The 23181-nt window shown below is 42.0% G+C and overlaps 2 protein-coding genes across 12 annotated transcripts in view; one reads left to right on the top strand and one right to left on the bottom strand.

Annotated features, from left to right (window-relative positions):
* Positions 1-75: 75 nt before the first annotated feature.
* On the top strand, positions 76-2392 carry zar1 (zygote arrest 1). The gene is made up of 4 exons (XM_086281756.1): positions 76-794; positions 1431-1523; positions 1665-1739; positions 1812-2392. The coding sequence occupies exons 1-4, from the start codon at positions 102-104 to the stop codon at positions 1953-1955; spliced, it is 1005 nt and encodes a 334-aa protein (XP_086137882.1). The 5' UTR covers positions 76-101; the 3' UTR covers positions 1956-2392.
* A 689-nt stretch (positions 2393-3081) lies between these two features.
* fryl (furry homolog, like) overlaps positions 3082-23181 on the bottom strand; it is a 74927-nt gene continuing 54827 nt past the window's right edge. For 6 of the 11 annotated variants that reach the window (XM_086281744.1, XM_086281745.1, XM_086281736.1 and 3 more), the window contains 16 exons: positions 22969-23109; positions 21936-22136; positions 21684-21845; positions 21158-21268; positions 20837-21013; positions 19954-20154; positions 17300-17500; positions 15076-15482; positions 12080-12287; positions 11778-11927; positions 11232-11330; positions 10477-10545; positions 8135-8152; positions 7023-7133; positions 5997-6190; positions 3082-5006 (listed from right to left, as the gene is read on the bottom strand). In XM_086281744.1, the coding sequence (XP_086137870.1) occupies positions 4766-5006; positions 5997-6190; positions 7023-7133; positions 8135-8152; positions 10477-10545; positions 11232-11330; positions 11778-11927; positions 12080-12287; positions 15076-15482; positions 17300-17500; positions 19954-20154; positions 20837-21013; positions 21158-21268; positions 21684-21845; positions 21936-22136; positions 22969-23109 (2691 nt within the window). In that variant the 3' untranslated portion in view covers positions 3082-4765. The remainder of the gene's footprint in view (positions 5007-5996; positions 6191-7022; positions 7134-8134; positions 8153-10476; positions 10546-11231; positions 11331-11777; positions 11928-12079; positions 12288-15075; positions 15483-17299; positions 17501-19953; positions 20155-20836; positions 21014-21157; positions 21269-21683; positions 21846-21935; positions 22137-22968; positions 23110-23181) is intronic. The other 5 variants (XM_086281738.1, XM_086281746.1, XM_086281740.1 and 2 more) reach the window with 4 other exon arrangements.

Raw genomic sequence — 23181 nt, 5'->3', positions numbered from 1 at the left:
TTCTTGTAATGAGACGTCCTACACCTGATCTTAATTAGGTCTAATGGAGAGCTCCACTCTATTTAACTAGTTACAGCAAAACCTCGGCCGGTTGAACAAACATGGCAACATATGGTGACGAGCCAGTGGACGCCTACTTCTATTCTTCTTACAATCCTTACATGGGCAGATACCCCCGGCCTAAAGACGCGGGGTGGAAATACAAAAGTTACTTCTCCCACTATGGAGACTCTTCTGACGCCTTCAACAACCACCAGCGCGCACAGCTGAAGTCCATCTTGTCCCAAATCAACCCCAAACTCACCCCGAGGCTCAGGAAGGCGAACACCAAGGATGTGGCAGTGCAGGTCAACCCGAAGAAGGACGCTTCGGTGCAGTGCTCCATTGGCCCGCGCACCCTTCTGGCCATGAAGCGGGACTTCCAGCGCAAAAGGAAGCAGGAGCCAGCGACGCCCGGCAGCCCCAAAGCGACGGGCGGTGTGCGTTACCCCCGCACCCTCGCCGTCTACTCCCCGATAGCATACAGGAGCGTCACCTCCTTCCTGGTCGATGAAAATAACAACAATAAGGAAACCTCCAGTGAGACGGTGCAGACCGGTGAGCCCCCGGGTGAGCCGCCCGAGCCCTCCGAGGACACCGAGGGGAAGGACGAAGACAGCCAGGCTGGTGGGGATGAAAAGACCGCAAAGCGAGCAGAGCAGAGCAAAAAGCTCAAGTCCAAACAGCTGGCCAGGAGTGAGGATGCGCAGCCAACTGCGGAGGACTCGAAGGGCAAAGCGCGTGTGCGGTTCCAGGTGAGTTAATCACGCACCGGGAGGTTCATACTTGGCAGTTTTTCGAAGAACGTTTGCGCCACAACTGCTTGGAAATTGCCTTGTATATTAAATGGCTCATTCAAGGACATGGGTTGGCGCATTTCTTTTTCTTTCAGAACTGAACGTCCAGTTTGGAAGCTGTAGTATTGTCCCCAAATAAGTGCGAAAATGGCACTAAAATACTCACTGTCCTTATAAACTAGTCTTTAATTTGTTCCACTTCCTGGATACTGTTTAGGTATTGCCCAAGCCTTAACGACCTTAAAGTTGTTCCCAAGTTGAGCAGCTCTTTAGCCTTGGTTTAACCAGACTTGAGGGCAGCATCTATCAGAGACCCGTCTTCAAACAAAACTATTGGCAAATTTCTGTTTAGAACATCATCCAGAAAATATGCTTCTAATTTTGTCAGTGTGCTACCTATAAAGTTTAATCTGTTTCAGTTAATTTGCTAATTAACAATCAACTCAAAGTATATTTGTTTAGCCCCCCTTTGCAAGTGTCATGATCATGGCTACTCGGATTGTTCTCCTCTCAAACAACATATGTGGATGGTTTATTTTTGGATGGATTCCTTCTAATGATTTCATTGAACTAATTTTGGTTTTTGTCCTTCAGTTTCTGGAACAGAAATATGGATATTATCACTGCAGAGACTGCAATCTGCGATGGGAGAGTGCCTATGTGTGGTGTGTTCAGGGCACCAACAAGGTGAGCAGCTCTGTTTAAGGTCCTCCAAAGATGAAATGTGCTTTATCAAGAGTCCACCATAGGAAGTCCTCAGTGCAACAATGACTGACTTCCAGAGACCTGCTGCCTAGAAAGTATCTGAGTCCTCTGCTTATCTTCCAGGTTTACTTCAAACAGTTTTGTAGAAAATGCCAAAAGGAATACAACCCATACCGTGTCGAGGACATCACGTGTCATGTAAGTCCTAATCTGTCTGTGTGGATTTTGAATGGCTTGTTAGTCTCCACTTAACACTTCCTCTCTCCTCAGACTTGCAACAAAGCACGCTGTTCCTGTGCAGTAACACAACGACACGTCGATCCCAAACGACCCCACAGACAGGATTTGTGCGGCAGATGCAAAGGCAAGCGGCTCTCTTGCGACAGCACATTCAGCTTCAAGTACATCATCTAAGGAGCGTCTCGACCGAACTGTCCTCAGTATGCTGGCACAACTTGTACGTGGGGGGCATCTTGAACCCACTGCTGGTGCAACGATGGCATCTTGGATGCAAAATGTATTTTTGATGTTTCTGTACTTTATTTCACACCAGTTCTCTTTGTGTTGATGAAACTGAAGCACCGCATGTGCTTTACGATGTAATAAACGGCTAGCTTGCATTCGGTCTGTAAGCATGCTCACTTAAACTGTCACTGATCTCAACTCAAATGCAGCACCTTGGAGAATCCTGTTGTCTAAAATCAGGCTGACATAAACCTGAACATGTGCAATAAACTAAGACTGACATCAAATTATTGGAAACTAGGTTGCCGTGGCACCAAAGACACTGAAACTGGTGGGTCGAAGACTAAACACTTGGCTTAAAAAAAAATAAAATCTGCTGTTCTGAATATCAGTGTATCCTACCCATTCCTTCGTAATTGTTTGCAGATCTGTTAGCCAAACGGTCACTGGTAGCTATGAATACTCACTCTGGCTATTGCTATGACTTTTGAGTGATGAGACCATACAGAGCCAAAGAGCACGGATTGGATTTAAATGGTTCATATGTACAGGGATTTTTACTAAAACCCTTCACCACTTTACCCAGTGTCTTAAGTGCTTTCTAATACACACTTGCACCACAGGGAATCTGGGTTTCAGTGTCTGGCCCAAAGATACTGGGACAGGAGAACCATCTACCTCCGGAGCCACAGACGCCCCTGTGGATTTGGGAATGTAGCTTTTTTTTTTTAAAACCTCCACACTGGTAAGCAGATGGGGGTGTGCCCATGCAGCACATCTTGTTTGCAGAATTTCAATTCAATATTATTTATATAGCACCAAATCACAACAGTTGCCTCAAGGTACTTTATATTGTATCTATTATTGTAGGATCAACTGTACAAATAAAAACCCAACAATTATATGACCTCTATGAGCAAGCACTTTGGCAACAGTGGGAAGGAAAAAACTCCCGGCTATCTGGTATTTTAAGATAATTAGTATATATTTTTTTAAACTTCCAGTGAGTCTGGCAGAGTCCAAGAAAAAAACACATGGAGATGGTGCTTTCAATTTTACTAACTGAAGATCAAGATCATTCTGTAAGGTTTTTATTGATCCAGAAAAGGCTGGTATGAGTGAACAAGGAAAAAATGTATAATGCAGCTCTACATTAAAATATCTTCCAGGTAAATAATCATTAAATAAGAACAGCATTCATATGTACCAGACAAGCAGGAGGAGAAAAAGAGAAGCTCTGAGGAATGAGTACAGTGACTGTTACAATGTGCCATGACAAGCTGTCCAAGAAGCATTCAGATAACGGTTCATGTCCTGCAGTCACAGCAGCAAGTAGGGGCATTGTGAGAGTACAGACACCCGCTTCCCCTCAGAAAATAAATAAACAGGATCAAAACGCAGCAGTGGATGAGCGCCGCTTTGCAACATGATCGACCTACATGGACAGATTCAAACCTCATCTCCTCCCTCGTAAGGCTTTAAGCAGAGCCTACGCTGCTAACAAAAAGATCACAGTGGAGACAAGGAATGCATATGTATGTGGGGCTTGGCTGGGTTGGTGGGATCCAGCAGAGGAGATGGAGGCTTGTTTTGATCTCCCATTCCATCGCCGCCAAAGGCGGACGGGTGGCTTGTCCCAAACGAGCATCGCTTCCCTCTTTTGAAACCACAACCACCAACCAAGGCAGCCTTTGGGAAATTTGTATGATTGGATGACTAAAGGTGGAGCGGACCATTAATGACTCAAACCTGTTTCTGGCTTTCTCATCACATTAGCTTTATACAGACATCCTAATCGGATGAACAGTGCATTACACAAAAGTACAAGGGGAAAAAAAAATACTGGTTTTACACTATACATTTTCTAAAATATATACAGAGTAAAATAAGTTATGTTTCCATAATGAGCTGTAGCCAGTCCGCACTTGTGTGCAATTATATGCATTTTTGTGTGTGAGCGTATACCAGAATATCCAATATATAATCACACAGTCAAGAGTCTCTAAAGGCATCTACTTATTTGGTTAAAGAGTGAGTTTTGCGTGAAGACCTGTTGAAGGGGACTCTCCTCTCAGAGCAGATCAATAAACAGATATATTTCTCTTTGTACACTCCCTGAAGGTAAACGTCTCCCACAGGGTTAACATGTTAAATATCCTAACATTTACAACCTAGGATGTTAGCTCTAATAAAAAATACATTTCTCAAAAAAATATTCTTGCAGTGCTTTTTCTCTTTCAGCATGCGTTTGAAAACTATTCGGTTTCTCAAAGACTTTCTGAGTTTGCTTATGAATCTTGATGGTGCGTCCTCACACATACGACACCTCCTCTGGACTGCCTCCCAGGCTTCGACGCCGACTCCCAGTCCAGACCCCGAGGAGCGCATCCGTTCGGTACGACGGGGCCCCTCGGATCAGATCCAGCGAAAAGAGAAAAACAAATAACAACAACAACAACAACAAAAAAAGTTATCATCCCACAGCGCCCTCTCTTATTCTTTCCCAGGCACGCCACCACATGACTTATTGCAACTGAATTTTGCGAGTTGGCTTAGTCTGGGAAAAGATATTAGCTTTAAGCATTCATACATGTAATAATATATATTAAGAGTCACAGTTATTCCCACGCATCCTTTAGCCCTTTATAGGTGGAGTCTCTCTTGTCCTCCGCCCCTCACCGTCTACACTCCAGCTGAGGGGAGGTGTAGAGGAGAGGGGTGTTTTTGTCCAGTCTAGTCCAGCCTGCAGTGCCTCAGGCTTACAGTCCGGTGCTGACTATGTCGGTGTGGGTCTGGCAGGTCTGCGCCTGACTCAGAGCCTCACGGATCTGCAGGTTGAGCTCCATGAGGCGGCTGCTAGCCTGAGACAGGTCTCTGCTGGGGCCTACGACCGCCAAGCAGCCTGTCTGACCCAGCGTCTGGTGACGGAAGTAAATGTGTAGAAGAGTCTGGACCGCGTCGTCCGTCTCGTTGCCGAAGATGTCGTTGGGCCACAGAGATCTGGAGATGAAGAAGAGATGTGAAGAAAAGGGGATTGTACCGAACACATTCTTAGCTGCTGGATAAACAGTTTTCCTGAGGTGCTTTGGGTTTGTTAGTCGACTCCTCTGAAAACATGTTCAGGTCTGTGAACAAATGCACTTTGGGCGATGTTGGGCAGTAGTTCACTGAGCTTTAGAAAGAACACAGTATTAAATTCTAGGCACTCATTGTTTAGGTAATGCTACAGGTGTGTACCATTGCACGGTTTTTGTTAGCAACTTTATTTCAAGGGGGTGTAGCAATTATTTTTATGCACAGTCCCTCATCTTCACAGACTCATGCCTCATCACCAGGCAGCGAGCCAAAGGTTTCACGACTGTTTACTGTGTGACTGGTGAGTCTACACGTACTGCTTTCATATCCCAGTGAACATCCAATCTCATCATTTAGATGGGATCTTCAAAATAACTGCCAAGAAGCATCACAAGCAGGCCTGCCAAGTCAAAGGAGCTTCTGCCTCTGAACATTTCAGTAATGATATGCGATAGAAACAGGAGTGCATTTTAACCTCCTTTTATCTTATATCTGGGCTTCTTACTTGAAATGATCATGCTGGATGTCCTAGTCCGAACTTAATCTGCAGCATCCAAAAATCGCAATATTAAAATATGTGACAGTGCCAAAGAACATCCTTATTATGTTAACAAAAAATGTTTTTCTGGAGCAAACTTGCAGCTGTCTTCCATGTTGTAGTAACCAAACTGAACGGATGCTGTGTCTGAGTGAACCCGTGAGGATCAGTTAGTAACTCGAGCCCTTAAGCGCAATGACATGAAGCACGAGACTGGAATGAAACAGCCAGGAATCAGAGTGCATTAAAAATAACAACTTTTTACTTGTTAAATAATGTTTGACTGGGCCTTTTACACAGGAGGCTTAATCACTGTATTGCCTTGTTATGTCACCGATTAAAGCCACTGTTTTGTTTGACTGTAGTGTTTATCTTACCTGAAGATTTTGACTTGTGTGAGAGCAGAGCTGAAGTCTCTGGCTCTCAGGGTTTCAATCAGCGACTGTATGGCTGTCTCGGTGTTCGTCTGGGCATTGTCTGACATGCACACATCCTCCTGACCATCATTTCCTGTTTCCGCCTCCTTCAGGCAGCTCTCTAAGATAGTGAGCTCGTCGGACATGTTGGTAACCTTAGGAACGGAGACAAAGGAGGATTATTGTCACAGCACCAAATAACACAAGCAGATCTTCCTCGGGAGGTGAACGAAATGAACCCAGACTAAATATTACCTGGACTAGCTGACCTCAGCGCTCAGTACGGGAAATAATTTAATTTTATTAAATGTCTAAATTAAATTAAAGCACAATTAAGATGCAGCTCAGAGAAGGATGGACTGCAATACAGATTTAGTAAAGCCTGTTTATCGATCCCGTGGGTAAAGGAAAATAATTATCCAATCAAATTGTGTTCCTTTGTTTTGCACATTTTTCATTGCATTTTCTGACTCCAGCTGTCTTTATATATATTTTAAGTTTTAAATGTATTTTTTCTCTAGTGTTACTGAAACAAGGAAAACTATCATACATTTTAAGGTATACTGTTTTGCAGTGGTTCCCTGTGGATTTGACAAGAAACTAGCACTGTCAGCGTTAATCTCATTAAATTGACGTTAACGCCATAACCGCATTAACGCGGCAATTCTCCGTTAATTCAGTTATGGCGTTAACGTAATTTTAATGAGATTGACGCTGACAGCACTACAAGAATCTAAATGAAAAACAAACAAACCCTAAAATTGAACAAGCAAGTCTTTACGTTCTCCATCTATAAAAGTGTACCCACACAACAAAGCTGAAAAGCTTTAAATTGAACGTCACTTTTCACCAGAGCCTCTTAATTTTGCTGAACCTCAGTAGCAGCAGCTAGTTCCTCCAACTATGGAATAACCCCCCAAAATGGATTATATAACAACGCACGGACAAACTTTTAACTCAGCAGACGCTAAACCTTGTGTCTCTCACCTCGGCCTCTCTCTTGATGGTGTCCACCCTGCTGATGAGCTTGCAGTAGGCCTGGAACAGCAGCAGCAGCTGAAAGTGCAATTTGTAGAGCCTCCGACATAACTCGAGCTCCTACAGAGACAGAAGACAGAAAAACACACTGTCACATCTCAGCAAAGCGATGATCTAACCTGCACTGAATCACTCTGATCACATGATTAGACAGATGGGTATCCTGGGTTAGAGGAAGAGATGAAAAAGTTAACACGGAGGGCCATTTGGTTTGGACCATGGTGAGTCTACTATAGGGTCGTCCCAAATAAAATAACCCAAATTGGAAAAATTGGTCCCACCTGACCTGAGTCAGCAGAATCAGATGATTTTATTTATTATATTAACTTTAGCTTATTTAGTGAAGGGATGCAAAATTTTACCTGCACACTATGAAGTACATGGAGATGGGTTGAAAAATGTCATAGCGTGCAGGTACATACTGCACAGCTTCAGATACCAAACAAAAAAAAGAAATCAGCTGCTTCTGATGGGGTCAGATGCGAAATACTGGCTGATATTTCATGGAATGACCCTACTGCTAGAATTAGTGGTGAAATCTTAAATTAGAAAACCTAGGGCATCATCTCATTGATCCCTCAGCATATAGAATTGATGAGTGAGGTGTGGGAAAACTAAAAGTTAAGCCCCTAATCTCGGAGGAAATGGGAGAAAATGATTTGAACAAATGGGAATGGAACAATGGAATCATGCAAAATGAAAGTGAATTCAAACCTAACAACACTGGACTCTCTAGCCATCATATCCTACTGATAACGGAGCAGCCCCTCTGAAATCAGGTGGCAACTCTACACTGAATACACATAGATAGATGAATTTATCTGCAGACACAATCAGTGCAACAAGCAAACAGAAAAAAATGCAAACAGGATAACACGGTACGTTATGATTGGGTGGGTGGATGAAGAGGTTGAGCTGGGTTACATGACCAATCAAGCAGAAACATAGACAGAGAAATGGGTGGGGGTAGAACACAGTCTGTTTCTGCACAGAAAGATGAGATGTCAGTGTTTTGTCCGGTTGGCAGCATTATTTAAGTCTATAATATGAGAACCACTTACTGCTAGATTTTCCATTTGCTAAGCAAGAAGGTGAGCAGGTCACACACACAAACAAACAAACAAAACAGAAGGAGAGAAAGACCAAGAATTAGTGAGCTTTAACATGACAGCTGAGACACAGTGACCTGACGAGCAGGAGCAGTGCTTTATCATCTTCCCTTCACACGGGTCAGATAATGTGAGCTCACGTCAGCAGTAACAGAAACCCTTATTCTGAAAAGGTGAACAACAGCATGTGCGATGACGGGCAGAAAAGACACGGTGGCTACGCAGAGAGGAAGGAGGAGGCAGTGAAAGACCTCTGGATACTTCTGATTGAAAACAGAGCGTCAGTTTAACCCAAGGTAACATCTGTGTGAATGTCAAACACAGAGGGAGCTCCGCAGATCTGTCCAAGGAGCTCGGTGTAAGAGAAACCTACAGACTAAGACGTGCAGTGAGAGATCATGCAAATACATCAAGGGTACAAACTCTGTCTTAAATCTTACATTTTTGAATTGAGGAAAAAAGTCTAAAAAAGTCCATCTGAAGTCATAGTTGCAATTATGTTGTTGAAGACAAAAGTTATTTACACATCTTCTTTAAATCTACTGTTAACATGTTTATCACCCAAAGCTATAAAAAATGGTTGCTGGCAAATTGTTAGAAACACTTCTTGCCCTCAGGGTTTATGTTTAACTGGCAGCTGACAGCGCCACTGCCACAGCAGTACAGAAATGTTACTTAAAGAATTTTTTTCCTCTGCTTGCCTTTCACAATAAAAGAAAAGCTGTTCCCCTATATCTCAAGTGGTCCCCACAGAAGATGAACCTGCATGTTTGATTTGGCACAGACATTATCCCGGATGTTGTTCAGGATGCAAACCTTAGATTTACCTGCATGAGGAGTACGCTAAATTGAACCGTCGATCTTTCATGTGTGTAATGTAAACCTTATGTAAGATATAGCTTTGTTTTTCCTTCCCACTGTTGTCAAGGGCTGCTCATAGGGCACCGTCTGATTGTTAGGGTTTTGTCTCTATAATTGTAGAGTGTGTTTACCTTGCAATATATAAAGCCCCTTAAAACAACTGCTATTTTGATTTGGCGCCACATATATAAAACTACGGCACTAGTTAAATGAAAGATCAAACATAATCTCAGTTTACCACCAAATAAACAGAATGACTGGAAAATGTTTGAATAAACTGCATAGAGAGGCTGTTACAGAAGTTCTTAATTATTCATTAAGCTAATTATTATCAGTAAGTACAATTTAAGGTAATCATTAACAACTCATGATTACATCAAACTTCCTTCAAAAGTGTCCTTAAAAGCACAGACAGGCCTAAATGAGTGCACTGTAATAGAAGAAATAAAACTCAAAAATAAAATTAATTTGCAGATGTCATGCAACTGTGTTTTAATGCAACACTAGCACTGTTAGTAACACTGTTACTAGAAATGTAACAAGAATTTTGCACATTTTCACAGGCATGTAACACAAATGGGATTTCCAGCGCATATCAGGCAGCAACTGGGAGGCTGAGCACTGGTAGCTGACTGAGACACAGGGCCATTTAATGGGAATGGAAAGTGCTGTTTGTGGTATTGAGGAATTAAAGCTCATTGAAACCTAAATGACTGTACTGATACATTCACATGCCTTTAATATGCTGCAGCTGAAGACCTAATTAGTGTAACGGCACATTAACGTCTCGGGTTTGATATGAACCTAAGTTTTGTAATCATGGTTTGACTCAAAATGATTAGCTGGTATGCTTTCTTCGCGCTGTGAGAACAACGACTGGTATAATTAGCGGATATGCGGGCCAAAAATTGAATTTCCTTAACGGAGATAAAATAAGTGAATAAAAAACGAAATCTTCAATCATCTTTACATGTTCATGGTTATCAAAGGCATTTAAGGAAATGTGATGCCGCCTTTTCTCTTTACATTGTTTACTCACATGCAACCAAAGCATGCTTGTACATAAATCCCTTAGTGCACTGCTGACAGTAACTGTTTAGCTCATAGCTAAATGTTCTACTTTGTGTACATGTTTCATTGATAAATAAATTTATCATTGCATTTTTACTAATAAGTAACTTGTAACATTATCCTGTATCCGCAGAAAAGCTGGTGCAGGTTCTCGCTTCTTTTAAACCAACATGGTTTTCTTAAAGAGATGCGCTTTGACTGGCTTGACGACACTTCGTTAATGTCTCTAATGTCTGTAATGCTGTGTAATTTCAGTTGGACGTTACCGATTCAGCTGCAGTGCAACACTTTCAAAAGTCAAACCGGTGAATAAGTATGACAAACAAATTCATGCATTGTAAAGTAAAAGTGTTCATCCCTACCTGTGCATGAGTATTGGGTCGCTGGCTGCTGTCTTTGTCCCCGAATGTTTTCCTGCAGTTCTCGAGCCACTGCGTAAACAGGCAGGAGACAAAACAGGAGAGAAAAACATAAAAGGCTTAGAGGAAGGAGAGAAACTTGGAAACAGAGGCATTTACAAGGCTTTTTTTTTACCCCATGGACATATGCATCTACATTTGTGTGTGTACATAATAAAAGGAGGAGATTTAATATGTGCGTTGTATTTAGCGAATTAAAGAAGGCCTGTTCCAGAGCATCCAGAGTATCTAGCCCTCCAGGGAACATTGCCGTCTCATTCAATTAGCGCCCCTGCATCCCAGAGCTCTCTGCAATCTCATCTCTTTTTTCCCCTCCCTTTTCCTCCCAGCTCCAACCCCTCACAGCTTCTCCCGCCTGGCCTTCTGTAACTGATTTAGGAGAGCTGAGGGTTATTTTTATCCCTTCAGCATGGTTTCTCACTGGTGATGCAGACACTAACGGCAGCTGAATGTACTCATACTGAACACTGATTCAGTGTCTGCAGCTGCTGATGAGACAGACTGGGCTTATCGTGTGCAACATCAGCTATTCGTCTTTATGTTCTCCTGGCTTTTTGCAGTGAAACTGCATAGAGATGAAAACCACTTTACGTGTTTTAAAAATAAAGAGGATGTGAAACAACATGTCTGGTGGGAAAAGGTTCCACAAGGATAAAGAGGCAGAGATGTGGATGCGGAGAAAGATAAAGATGGCTTACACGCTCTGCTGCTTCTCTCTTGGCGTTGTAGGTGTCCAAGTGTTCCTGCAACTCCAGCACACTAAACTTCAGAGTCTCCAACAGTCCACAAGAGACCAGCTACAACAACACAGGACACCACACATATTAAGCCACAAAAACATCCACTACATACACATAATGGCCCCAAGGCCTCGTGTTAGTGTTAGCTGGTCTCTCCTGAATGACAAATTGGTTTTCATTTGCTTTGACTGTGTTGCCGTTACCACAAATTTAAGCCACAGCCAGTTTTAATATGGTACCTATTCTTCTTTCACTTGTTGTACATAAAAATTAGATTAGATATTTTTTTGCTGTGTTGACTTCCCTTCTCATTTTTATCATAAATAAACTGGGCATAACACAAACTACACAAAAATATCTACACCAGGACACACACACACACTCAGCATGACATAAACCATTTATATAAAATAATCCAGCCGTGTAACTGCTACAGCATTACTGGAGTCTCGCTTTATCAGATGCATCAGAATGATTACAGACAAGCATGCGGGCCAGCCTCACCGTCTCTGCATCCAGCAACACAGTGGGACACTGCGAGCGAGACGTCATGACTTCCAAGGAGCTAAGGAACTGATTACCCATTCGTTGGAGCCTTTCCCCGAGAAAGCGAACAGATGCATGTGTAATGGAGCCAAACTTTCTCTGAATACTCTGGAAAAACACACACACAAAAAAGAAAACAAAGTAAGATCATTCGGAAATAAGCTTACTTGTACACAAGATGAAACAGATAAGGAGCAGTCCTATCAGTCAAAACTGCAAGAACATAAAAAAAACCCCCAAAAAATGTGGTACACATTTACCTGAAAGAGTCGGGAAAACACGTGGAAAGTATAAACAGCCGAGGACCCATCTGTGTCTGACAACATCTGGTTGACATGGCAACGCCAAGCATCCTCGTCATTGTCATAGGCAACTGGCTGGAATGCAGCCAGGATGGCAGAGAGGAAGGGCGAAGGGGGCGGAGAGGCCTGAATCTCTGGGAAGCCGTCTGCGTCACCTTCATCTTGGCTAAAACACACACGGGGGCCAATAAGCAGTCAGACATGTTATACCACCCCCCCCTTTCACTGAAGGACAAAAGTAAACATACACACGCGCATGTCGTCACTCGCAGCAAGTAAACAACCTCACATTGCTGCATCTCTGCCTCCCTCACTGAAAATTCTGCTGCAGTGCAACGAGAGCTAAAATCTGCTGCAGTGCTCTCACAATAACAGCGATTAGCATTTTAGCATTACACAGACGTGTCTGTTTCTCTCTCGCTCTCTCACACACACAGACGCACACAGATACTCACAGGCCTGTGGGACCAAACAGCCTGAAGAAGCAGACAGAATATAAGTATCTAAAGCCTGCGCTGCCGAGCGCTGCAACGGACACGGTCTCTGTCCTCATCCTAACTACCGCTTCTCTTTCCCGTACTCTCTCCCCTCGTCTGCAGCTCCACTGTTAGCAGCACTAGCGCACTGCACTCATCCCACACAGGACTGCAGAGAGGTCTATACAAGCTAGGCGTTTACACATACTGACTCACACACACACACACACACACACACGCACGCACACACACACACAGTACTGCAAGCAGAGCCAGCTCCCAACCCACTGAGGTAAAACGTTGCCGAGTTGTTTCATTTTACTCTCTCCCACTCACATAAATCCTCATGCACAGACACCTACACTAACTGGTTAGTGTCCTGCTGTTTTCAGTCACTCTAAGCTACTCACACAATTGCTTTCCATGCATGCGTGTCTCTGTTAATTGAAAGAACTTCAGTACAGTTACACATGGAGGCGAGTGAGTCTCTATTTTCTAGTTTGTTCAGCAGTGCTTCTTAATATTGCTTTAGAGCAGTTTAAAGCCCTGACTTTACAACTGTCCTCCAATCAGATTTGGCCCACCTTGAAGTGTTAGGAATGAACTGAAGCCTGCCAACACACGCATAGTTCTGATAGGCCACGCCAAGAAAGAAATTAGCTATCACACCATCTAAATCATGTCAAAGAAGTTAGATTAGTCATGCACTGTAGATTAGTCCATATCTTCTTCAGCCACACCTAAACTAGTCTACAATTAAAATGAAAGGTCAGCTGTTTTACTTTAATACATTTTTAAATGGGAGCTGTCTGACACAGTCTTCTTAAATGGACAGTTCCATTACTTATTAGTAAAAGGTCATTTGTAAAAACCATCTAAAAATTAAAGATTTTTAGACTGTGTGAAATTAAAATAAAACCAACTGTACAATGACTTGATGAGCTATCAGTCAGTTGCTCAGCAAATTGGTATAAATTCCACCATTTATTCAAACACAAAAGGAAATTAAAACTGTATGTCTTTGCATGTCTAAATGTCTCTTATCGATCAATATTTGCTTTTTGGGTTTCAGGTAAAAGGTGATTTACATGATACTGGCAAAACTGGCACAAAAGCCATCCAGCATTTTCTCAGATCTTCTCAAATTCTTTAATACAGTGGTATGAATTAGAGATGGCACGATACCACTTTTTAATGTCCGATACAATATCATTAATTTGGATATCTGCCGATACCGATATGAATCCGATATAGCTTATTTTGTAATCAATAAAACTGGTTTTTATGAATATCTTGCTGCATTTTGTATAAGTTCATACTCAAGTTTTAAAAAACAAGAGACTGAAGCTATGCTGTTATACCTGTATGCAAAAAATACACTCCACCCAAAACATTTTATAGTTTAGCAACACTGATCAATCTAATAAATTTAAACCTATACCATCCTCCCTATTCTGGTATTTTAAAGAGTACTTACCTACCTAACTAAGAGGGTTGCCAACTCCCAGCAAAAATATTAAGGGAACCACCCCCCGCCCTTAATCGATGTAATCAACTTTAATTTAATTCAAGTGTAAAACAAATGCACAGAAATCAATTATTTTTCTATAATAATTAAATAGATTCAACTTCTTTCTTCAACAGAACTGCAGACTGAAAAATATTTCTTTGTGCCCCCCTTTCCCAGTTAATGCCCTACCTGGCCCGCGATAAAACTTTGCTAGACCCGCCCCTGCACAGTTACCAGCCGTAAGCTACATAGAAAAGGATCCTGGTGTTATTTGTCTCTCAGAAACAGTTCATAACTTCCCTTCAACTCATTCATGTCACCTAAAAGTTAAACCCGTTTCTCCATCACCTTTTCAGCTCTGATGATTCAGTAAGGACGTCTCCTGGTTTCATATACATGTGTCCCTCTCACTACATATCCAAATGGATATCATGACCAGCAGCTTTTACAGCTGTGGCTCGGAGAGGGAGGGGGAGTGAGAACGTGTTGGAATGAGAGAAGTAGATGCAACTGCGCAGCAAAGACAGAATAACTCCAGCTTTGTGCCTATTTTTTTTTTTATTCTAGCTGAAGTAAGGGACAAATCGCTTCCTTTTCACCTTAATATGGAACTCCGATGGCCAGTCCAGCTGTGGCTCAATATATCAGTTGTTAAGCTTAACGTGGAAATACTATGCAAACATTCAGAGATGAACTTAAGACTCTTGCTTTACTTCTCTCGGAGGTCTGTCTCGCAGACAACAGCCGCTCTATCACGTGACACACACTGCTCCGATGCGCCGAGCTGGGTTACGCCAAGTAGCGCGTTTTGTGAGGTGATTTTGTGATACTTTGGATCAGATTACATTTTTTATTTCTCTCCGATATCCGATCCGGTAATTTACGTCAGTATCGGACCGATACCAATACGTAATATCGGCTCGGTCCATCTCTAGTATGAATACAAAGAAAGACTCTGAAACACCTACCTGGACATCCCAGAGAAGTCCGCCTCTTCCTCCTCACAGCGCTCATCCAGCTCTTTCAGCGCCTGTGTCACATCTTCTTCCCACACAGACCCACAGGTGCTGTCTGGATCTGGATCTGCATCCTGCTTCGTCTCTGATGCCAGACAAAGAGGCAGCACCGTTTGGGACTCGTCCTCACAAAGGAGCCCTGGTGGTGTGTCTATGGCCGGCGGGGGAGGGGGGGCTGGATCCAAGTCCTCCTGAGGGTCTTGAGTCTCCTGGTGATCCTGAGCATCCTGAGGGTCCCGTGAGTCTGGGAGGTCACACATCTCTTGGGGGTCAGAGGGCAAAGGAGGGGCGCTGCAAAACCCTGTGTCCTCGCTCACGCTGCTGCTCAGCTCGTCAGCCGCCGTCATGCTTATAGCATCCTGTAACATCAAAGCAGAAGGGGGGCTCAGCATGGCAGGTCCTTTCACATTACAAAACATCCATTAAAATAATATTTTTATTTCAACAGTGGCCGCCAACACTGATACATAAAACACAGATTCACAGTTGAGCCTCTCATAAAACTTGAATTAAGACCACTGTAGCCTATTCTCAAAGCTCACAGCTTTAATTACACAAGTGGGACTTTTAACTTTGTACCTTTTGCACTATCCAGTTTCTCTGAAATTGCTCTAGATGTCATGTCATAAGCTAATGTCTATTTAAAAAAAAAAGAAAAAAAGATCACCCAGTATTTATCACAAAAATGCCACTGAAAATTTGACGTCACTGCTAACAGAACAGCAACGTCGCCTGTCAGGGAGTGACAGGCCCACAAATGAATTAAATTAATCGGTGGTGACTCATAACATCTACATGACAACTGATTTATAGACAACTGCATAACTACAGAAACAACTAGTGGACTGAATTAGCAACCTAACAAATGAACCAAGTCATTGTAATAAATTGTAGGCAGACATCAAGCCAGGCCATAATTTATAGAAAACATTAGTATTACAAGCATCTAACTGACTCATATGTAAAAGGAGGACATGCCGATACATAGTTGGTAGACGCGCTAATAGGAGAGAGCGATATGTTCCTATGTGCTGATATGCTGAAGATGGCACAGGGGTATTCTAATTAAGAGGTCTTTGCTTTTTTTCCTTTTTGTTTTCCCTTTCTTTATTATTCAAAGTCCAGTGCATTAGGGATACTGTGCATGGCAGACAGCCAGTACATCACAGAGACAGCAGCTATATTACAGAAAGCTTTTAGAAGTGGTCATGGCCATCCCGGAGGGAATGAGCAAGACTATTGATGGTTTTATCTAGAGCTCATTACACTAAGAGCTGGGGCTGTGACGGGGGAGATGTCCTTGGGATGATATTGAGACCACTTGCTTGGTTGTGTTCCTAAAAGTTACAGAGGTCACTGAGGGATAGATAGGGGAACCTGATAGAGAACTGTTTTGCACTATACACACCAATGAATTTAGTGGTTATTCATATTATACGGATATAAAGCTGAAATATGTTAAACTTCAAAATGCCATGTACATGCAAATGCAAATCAGAACAAAATGATATACTTACCATTGTTAGTGGAAGTGATAAATGTCAGTAGCAGTAAATACAGAAGGCAAGCTATGGCATGTTAATATCATAGCAAATTTCATTGGCTAGCTTTTGAGTTAACTGCACTTGTAAAACTAAGACACCACTTATAAAGGACTCATACTCACACATGCATCTGCCGAGGATTAAGGAGCTGGTGTCTCTTTCACAAGTTTTTAAATGGAGGATTTAGTTGGAAGGGTCAGTTGCTGTGTTATTGTAGGTGAGGTGAGCAGTAACAGCTGACCTGAGGTGAGCTTTAATTTTTTAACCATTCCCAAAATCATACAATCAAGCCCCACTACTATTAAGGCTGCAAGAGCTACACAGTTAAGACTTCAGCAACCATGCAGAGCAAAGTAACAAAGAAAGAGCAAGAAGCAGCAGAAGCAGCAAACACAAACATGCACACACACGCGCATATATAGATCTTAACCCGACAGCAGCCAGACAGTCCCTCAGAACCAGCACTTTTACTCCATCCTGTCCAAAACCCCCTAAAGGTAGCTGATCGTTTGTCTAAATGACAGATAGGCCAACAAATACAGCAAAAGCAGATACGAAATGAACGAAAAGAAAAAGGCAGGCTAAAAAGCACCCGAGCACCACAGTTTATTGTTGCTCCTGATTCATCGCACCTCAGGCAGCTGACTGCTGGTGCTGTCTGAGTGGGTCATCTCCAACATGGGACTATCCAGTCGAGGGAGGGAGGGTGCAGAGGGCAGAGTGGGCAGGACAGTTGCCTCCTCCGTCATGGCACTGCTGGAGGACTCTTGGGACTGCTGCAAAGAATCCACATGGTTGGATGCAGTGTCATCCGTAGCAGAATCACTGTTGAGCTGGAAAAGAGAAACATGAACTGTTTGGCTTTTTTGCTGAGGGATGTATGAACACAATAGAGTATGATGTAAACCTTTATTACAAGTGTACTAATGCCTAAAGCCCTACTATTTCAAAACCTGAAGTGGACAACGGTTACTTAGGAAGGTCATTCAAAGAGGTACCTCAATAATAACATAATGGTCTTGAGAAGTTGCCTAAAGAGTTTGGAAAGAAGACGACTGGACTTGTTTAATCATGAGGTATTGTGGAGATACAGAAATTCTTTTATTGCTGCCATATAATCTGCATCATTATAATTGCATTAATAACATTCTTTACAGCATTATTTCATCTAATAATATTTCTCACAGTATTGATATTGCATTAAAGTTGTTTATTGAAGATGTTCATTTGAGGATCCTTCCATTATGTTCACTTTTATTACAGGTACGGCCAGAAGTATTTCATACACATTGCATAGTATTTGTGCTCATTAAGAGTTGTTGCTTAGTCTACAGACGGTCTTAAGCTTTGTGAAGCGCGACGTCTTCACAATCTATTGTGTTAAAGACTAGAGCATAGAAGGATAACTGCAATACATGCTTACAATACACATATAATCTAGAAATGTGCCAGGCCTGAGGCCTTAATTCATTTAGCTTCTAACTGCATTTTAGTCTACTTGGTAACAGATGACCGGAGTCAATAACCAGCCCTCGGAGAACCTGAAGGCTTGAAGTTATTACCTTGTTTGGAAGCTGTTATAGAAATGAGAAGTTCTATGTCTGTTTATAGCCATCTAAGATGTACCATTTACTGTAACTAACGGCTTTAACCTATTTTTGCCTAGGAGGGGCGGGTACCTCACTGCTTTAAAAGTGTTCACAATATGTATTTTTGTCAGAAGACATATGCGGATTTTTTCTCTCCTGTGTGTTAATAAACTCATCGTTTGACTGCACTCTTCTGGGCCTCCGTGGTTTGTGTCACTGCTCTACATTGATTGATTCCGCAACAGTATAAATACATGGAAAGAGGCCGTTTTAGGCTATAAGATTCTGTGTGTACTCAGTGAAAAATATTATTGTTACAAAACAAAAAATAATGGTCTTCAGCTTTGGAATAAAACAGTTTGAAAAACCTGTCTCACAAAAAAATAATAAAAGACAATAATAACAGGCAATTTTCTATAGGATTTTTCCCCATATGATTTCCACCAATTGATTATTGATTTCCCCCCCAAAAACCAATCACTTTGCAGTGGGATAACCATATTTACAAAATATAAAGTGACTTTAACATTTATTTTTCAAATACTGATCCTACCAATTACTCATACATTAGTCTACCCATTTAATCACTGAATTATTTAATCAGAGGTCCAGAATTAGTGCTGATTACAAGTTCTCGCTTTGGCACAACTGGTTTCTGTATGTATGTTAATTTACGTACGTAGTGTAAGCAGTAAAGTAATACTGCAAACTTAAATTAAGTCACTGCATGTGCTGAGATATCCCCAAATATCTTTATGAAATGCAGTAAAACAATCTCATTTGAGTATTTTCATAATAAACGAAATTAGATCATCAACATAAAGCAATAACATTTTAATCTTAGTAAAGCAGACACGCCTACAGATTAACTTTTGACAACTTACAACAACATCACCCCCGTTTCTTTATCAAGCAGAGCATGTTTAGTCATTTTAGTCATTACTGCATCTTCAAAAAAAAATTGGCTTCAGGCATCAGACCATGCTAGTATCAATAACATCAATTAATTTTATGAGCAGGTTAGCTCATTCAAAATTCTAGGGAAATAACACAGAAATACTGCATGCTCATTTTTCTAGTGTGTAATATTGTATGACTACAAAGTCTCGGGGCAAATGTCCACTAAAGCCAAAAGCTCATTCTCTCACCGTGCACTACCAAGACCAAGAAGAGCAGAAGAAGAGAGAAAGAAAACATCTGTATTAGACTGAGGACCTACATCTGATAATTATTAGCGTAATTAGCAGATGTAGATAAAGGCCTTGCTGGGAAAGCCAAAGAAAACAAAGAAGAGTTAAAGAAAGGCAGCCAAACTGTTAAACAATGCAAAAGAAACATGCTGGGTTTAAATATTTGATTCGTTTTATATGTAAAGATTTTTATTCAGAAAAATTTCTAATAAGTTTACAAAAAGTGTCCTACACTGCACTTACCAATCGTAGATTTAAAGGTCTAGGAAACAATGAAAGCATTGGTCTTAAAGCTAGAGGGAGTGGGCTGAGATTTAAAAAGGGATTCTACCACCAGCGAAGAAGCAAGCGTGTAGCTCCTGTCCGCACTGGAAGGAGGTCCAGCATAGTATGCGCGCGCGCACACACACACACACACACACACACACGCGCACACCATGCCAGCGGGCTGTGTGGGGAGCATGGTGGCTGGGTTGGGTGGGGGACCCTGATTAGAGTGAGACTTACAAGGCCAGAGCGGGTGAGAATCTGGCTAGCGCTCAATACCTCCTCCTCAGACGATTCGTCTGTGTCCTCGTGGTTGGTGAGGTTGAGGCTTGGCGTGCTGCCCGTGTATTGGCACTCCTGCAGAGACGGCGTGTCCCCTTTGTCCATGCTCTCCAGGGAGCGACGCCGCACACCCCAGTTGAAGTTGTCCATGCTCTCCCCCTGCAGGACAACCAAGTAAACGGCAATGAGAAATGTGGGAAAAATGATATTATCTGGGTTAGATATTACAAAACAAGCAAACAAAGAACAACACAAATGCAAAATACACAACTTAAAAAAATAAGACACTCATGTGATTGAGCGGACGACGTAATTTTGTCCATGGGATGGTAAATGATGCAATGATCTACAACTATAAAGGGTTCACAACAACAGGAGCGATGATTTGAAATCAAAAGGTGGTACTGCACTTTACTGGATGACAAAGGGAGACACCAGGGCACTGAAAAGAACAACATATCTCAGTAGCTTTCTTGGCTTCAGACTTACCTGCAGCTCCTTGTGGCAAGAGAAGAGAAGGAATATGTATGTTAGTAGACTTAAGAAGGACATAAAAGTTTTCTACTACAGTAGTAGGACAAGTAAGGCAATTTTAACAAACAAGACATTAATGTTAATCTGTCAAACATCTACTACAGTATGGTCAACAGAAATGATGAAGAGTGACTGAACAGAGCCCAGAAGTTCAAGTTCCCTACACTACATACAACTAGAAAACCTTTAACCTTTCTGAGCAGTCCCTTTCCACCTATAAGTTCCTTTAAATTACCACCTTTTTATTATGAGAAACGTATCATTTTCCACCTCATACAGGTGGGGCCATTTGAATGTGCTTTCTCACCTCAGCATCCTCCAGCTCCACATCTAAGAAGTCAAAGTCCTTAAAGACTCCAAACTGCTGCTCACTGCCTGTATCCTCTCCCTGCAACTCCTCCTCTCTGACGGCCTCCTCCACTGTGGGGATAAGACTGGTCTGCTGGTCTGCAGAGTCCAGGTCCTCATTGGATGAGAATACCACCTGCACGGAATGTCAGAAAATTAAATACAATTTTTATCAATCCATCATCATCATCTCAGAAGTCCAAATTAATCCAATTCTAACACCACCACAAAGACAGCCTCGAAGCAGAAGCATTGCTCATGTCAGTGATTTTACAGAGACCTTATCTGAAGCTTTAGAGTAGGAGAGGAGTCTTACAGATGGATTTTTTGGGATGCCCGATTCTGGACCACATAGAGATAGGACATTCATCAGCCTCTCTCTGGTTCTTCTCTGTAATAAGAAGACATGCAAGATGAGAAAATGACAAGCTGACCAGGTCAAAATTCTTTTAGATGGTCTTTTAACAAAAACAGAACTCACATCTACAGGCAACGCAATGAGAGTGAAATATGTTAATGATAGCAACAGACTGATCAGACTCACATGTGTTTGGCTTTTGTTTGCTTACAAAATACTATTACAACTGCTTAAAATTAGCCAGTATGCATGTAGTAAAAGTAATTATTTTTATGGCTGTGTGTGTAAAATAAATTGTCATGATTTAATTATTTTGTTGAGCTTCTTTTCTAGACACGTTAAGCTCGTTAAAGACAGATCATAGCCCAGGTCCGGTGTTGCGTCACTTTGAGTAGAGGCTGCTTCAAAACTCAAGGTTTGGATGATTTGTGTCAGTCTGAGAAGGTACCTGAGAGAGTTGTGGCCTCTTCCAGCTTACTTGGACCAGCCCATTGGAATTAGATCCAGATGATGTAGAGGAGGTACTTCTTGTGACAGCAATCACCTGTGGCTTTCCATTCCTGCCTGCTGCAGTACGCTGATCCCCATATTTATGCCCGATTATTGGTGTCTATAGAGTCAAATAATGCAGATTAGAGATAAAATCAAAGGTAAATCAATATGGTGAACATAGTAAACTTAAGGAAAGTAGGACACCAACCTCTGAGATGTCAAAGTGGAAGTCCAGAGTCTTCCCAGGCAGCTCTTTGGAAGAGTTGTTGAATATGCGCGTGAAGGCAATTTCTGGTGAGCTGCAGGACTCAGAACTGTAGGAGCGTTGCACATCTTCTGGAACAACAAGGCTGGCTGAACGGGATACAACCAACTTCAAAATGTTTTGGGCCTCTTTCCAATGTGGGCTCTGTAAAAAAAACAAAAAACAATGCAGAAATATAACGAAGCCACTGTGAGGAAGCAAGCTGTGTAGGTGTTTCTGAGGAATTTATGAATGTGAAAGGGCATTTCGGGTCCCAACCAGCTACTATTCATATGGCTTATAGTCATATTGGTAGAATGAGAAAGGAGGCTTAACACAAAAAGCTTGCAGTTCACATCAGTGCACATATGCTAAAAATCTCAATATGCACAAATACAATGTTTCTTTTTGTGGAATGCACAAAAGAAAACACTGACAGTAAGCTAGGATGGCCAAAAGTAGCTTAAGGCAGCCCTGGGTCAAATCTGGAAAAAAACAGGCTTCATAAATAGGTGTAATATAGCATCAAAATACCTCTTTACAGTGACCCTGAAACACACGTTATTCTTTCTTAGTCTCAACTGTGCTGCTATTTATAGAGCAGGACACCCCAGTATTTATTCACGTCAGACTAAATGTGAAAATATGCTGTTCTGAGTATGAAACACACACACTCACTCACACACACACCCTCTTACTAAACATAAGGCACACTGCATATGGATGGCTGGTGCTTTGGTGATTTTCTTGCCAACCACACGGGAGACCCTGGCTGATCCAGCAATAAAACTCTCATTCAGGCATATGTTGTCTGATAAAAAGCAAATCCCACAAAATAAATGCTTCTTGTTGCAAGACCTCAAACTAGCAGTAGACATAATCGCACACTTTACAATTAGCAGCAAGAGAAATTCAATGAGACCTCCATAATGCATTCCTCTTTTGACCCAAACCCTAAAGTCGGTCTGTCAGGCTGTCGAGTGACGTCAAGGCTCACCTGAACATATTTGCCAATGATCTTCATGATCTCAAGGTTGAACTGTTTGACAGGAGCTGCTGACAGGTCAATATGACTCAGCAAGCTATAGATGATCTGTAACAAGGACTGCTGCATGCTGGGAAGACCCTTCTCTAGCAGCTGATGGAGACAGAAATGGATACATTTGTTATTTGTCCATCTGTGACCAACATAAGAAGTGTGACCTTTTTC

This window comes from Aulonocara sp. 'chitande type north' Nkhata Bay, linkage group LG23, assembly GCF_057382095.1.
Source record: "Aulonocara sp. 'chitande type north' Nkhata Bay isolate Kocher_YH1m ecotype deep benthic linkage group LG23, A_spYH_male_GT1.1, whole genome shotgun sequence".
NCBI classification, from domain to species: domain Eukaryota; kingdom Metazoa; phylum Chordata; class Actinopteri; order Cichliformes; family Cichlidae; genus Aulonocara; species Aulonocara sp. 'chitande type north' Nkhata Bay.
The sequence above is the reverse complement of the archived record's forward strand: the minus strand, read 5'-3'. Positions and strand labels throughout refer to the sequence as shown.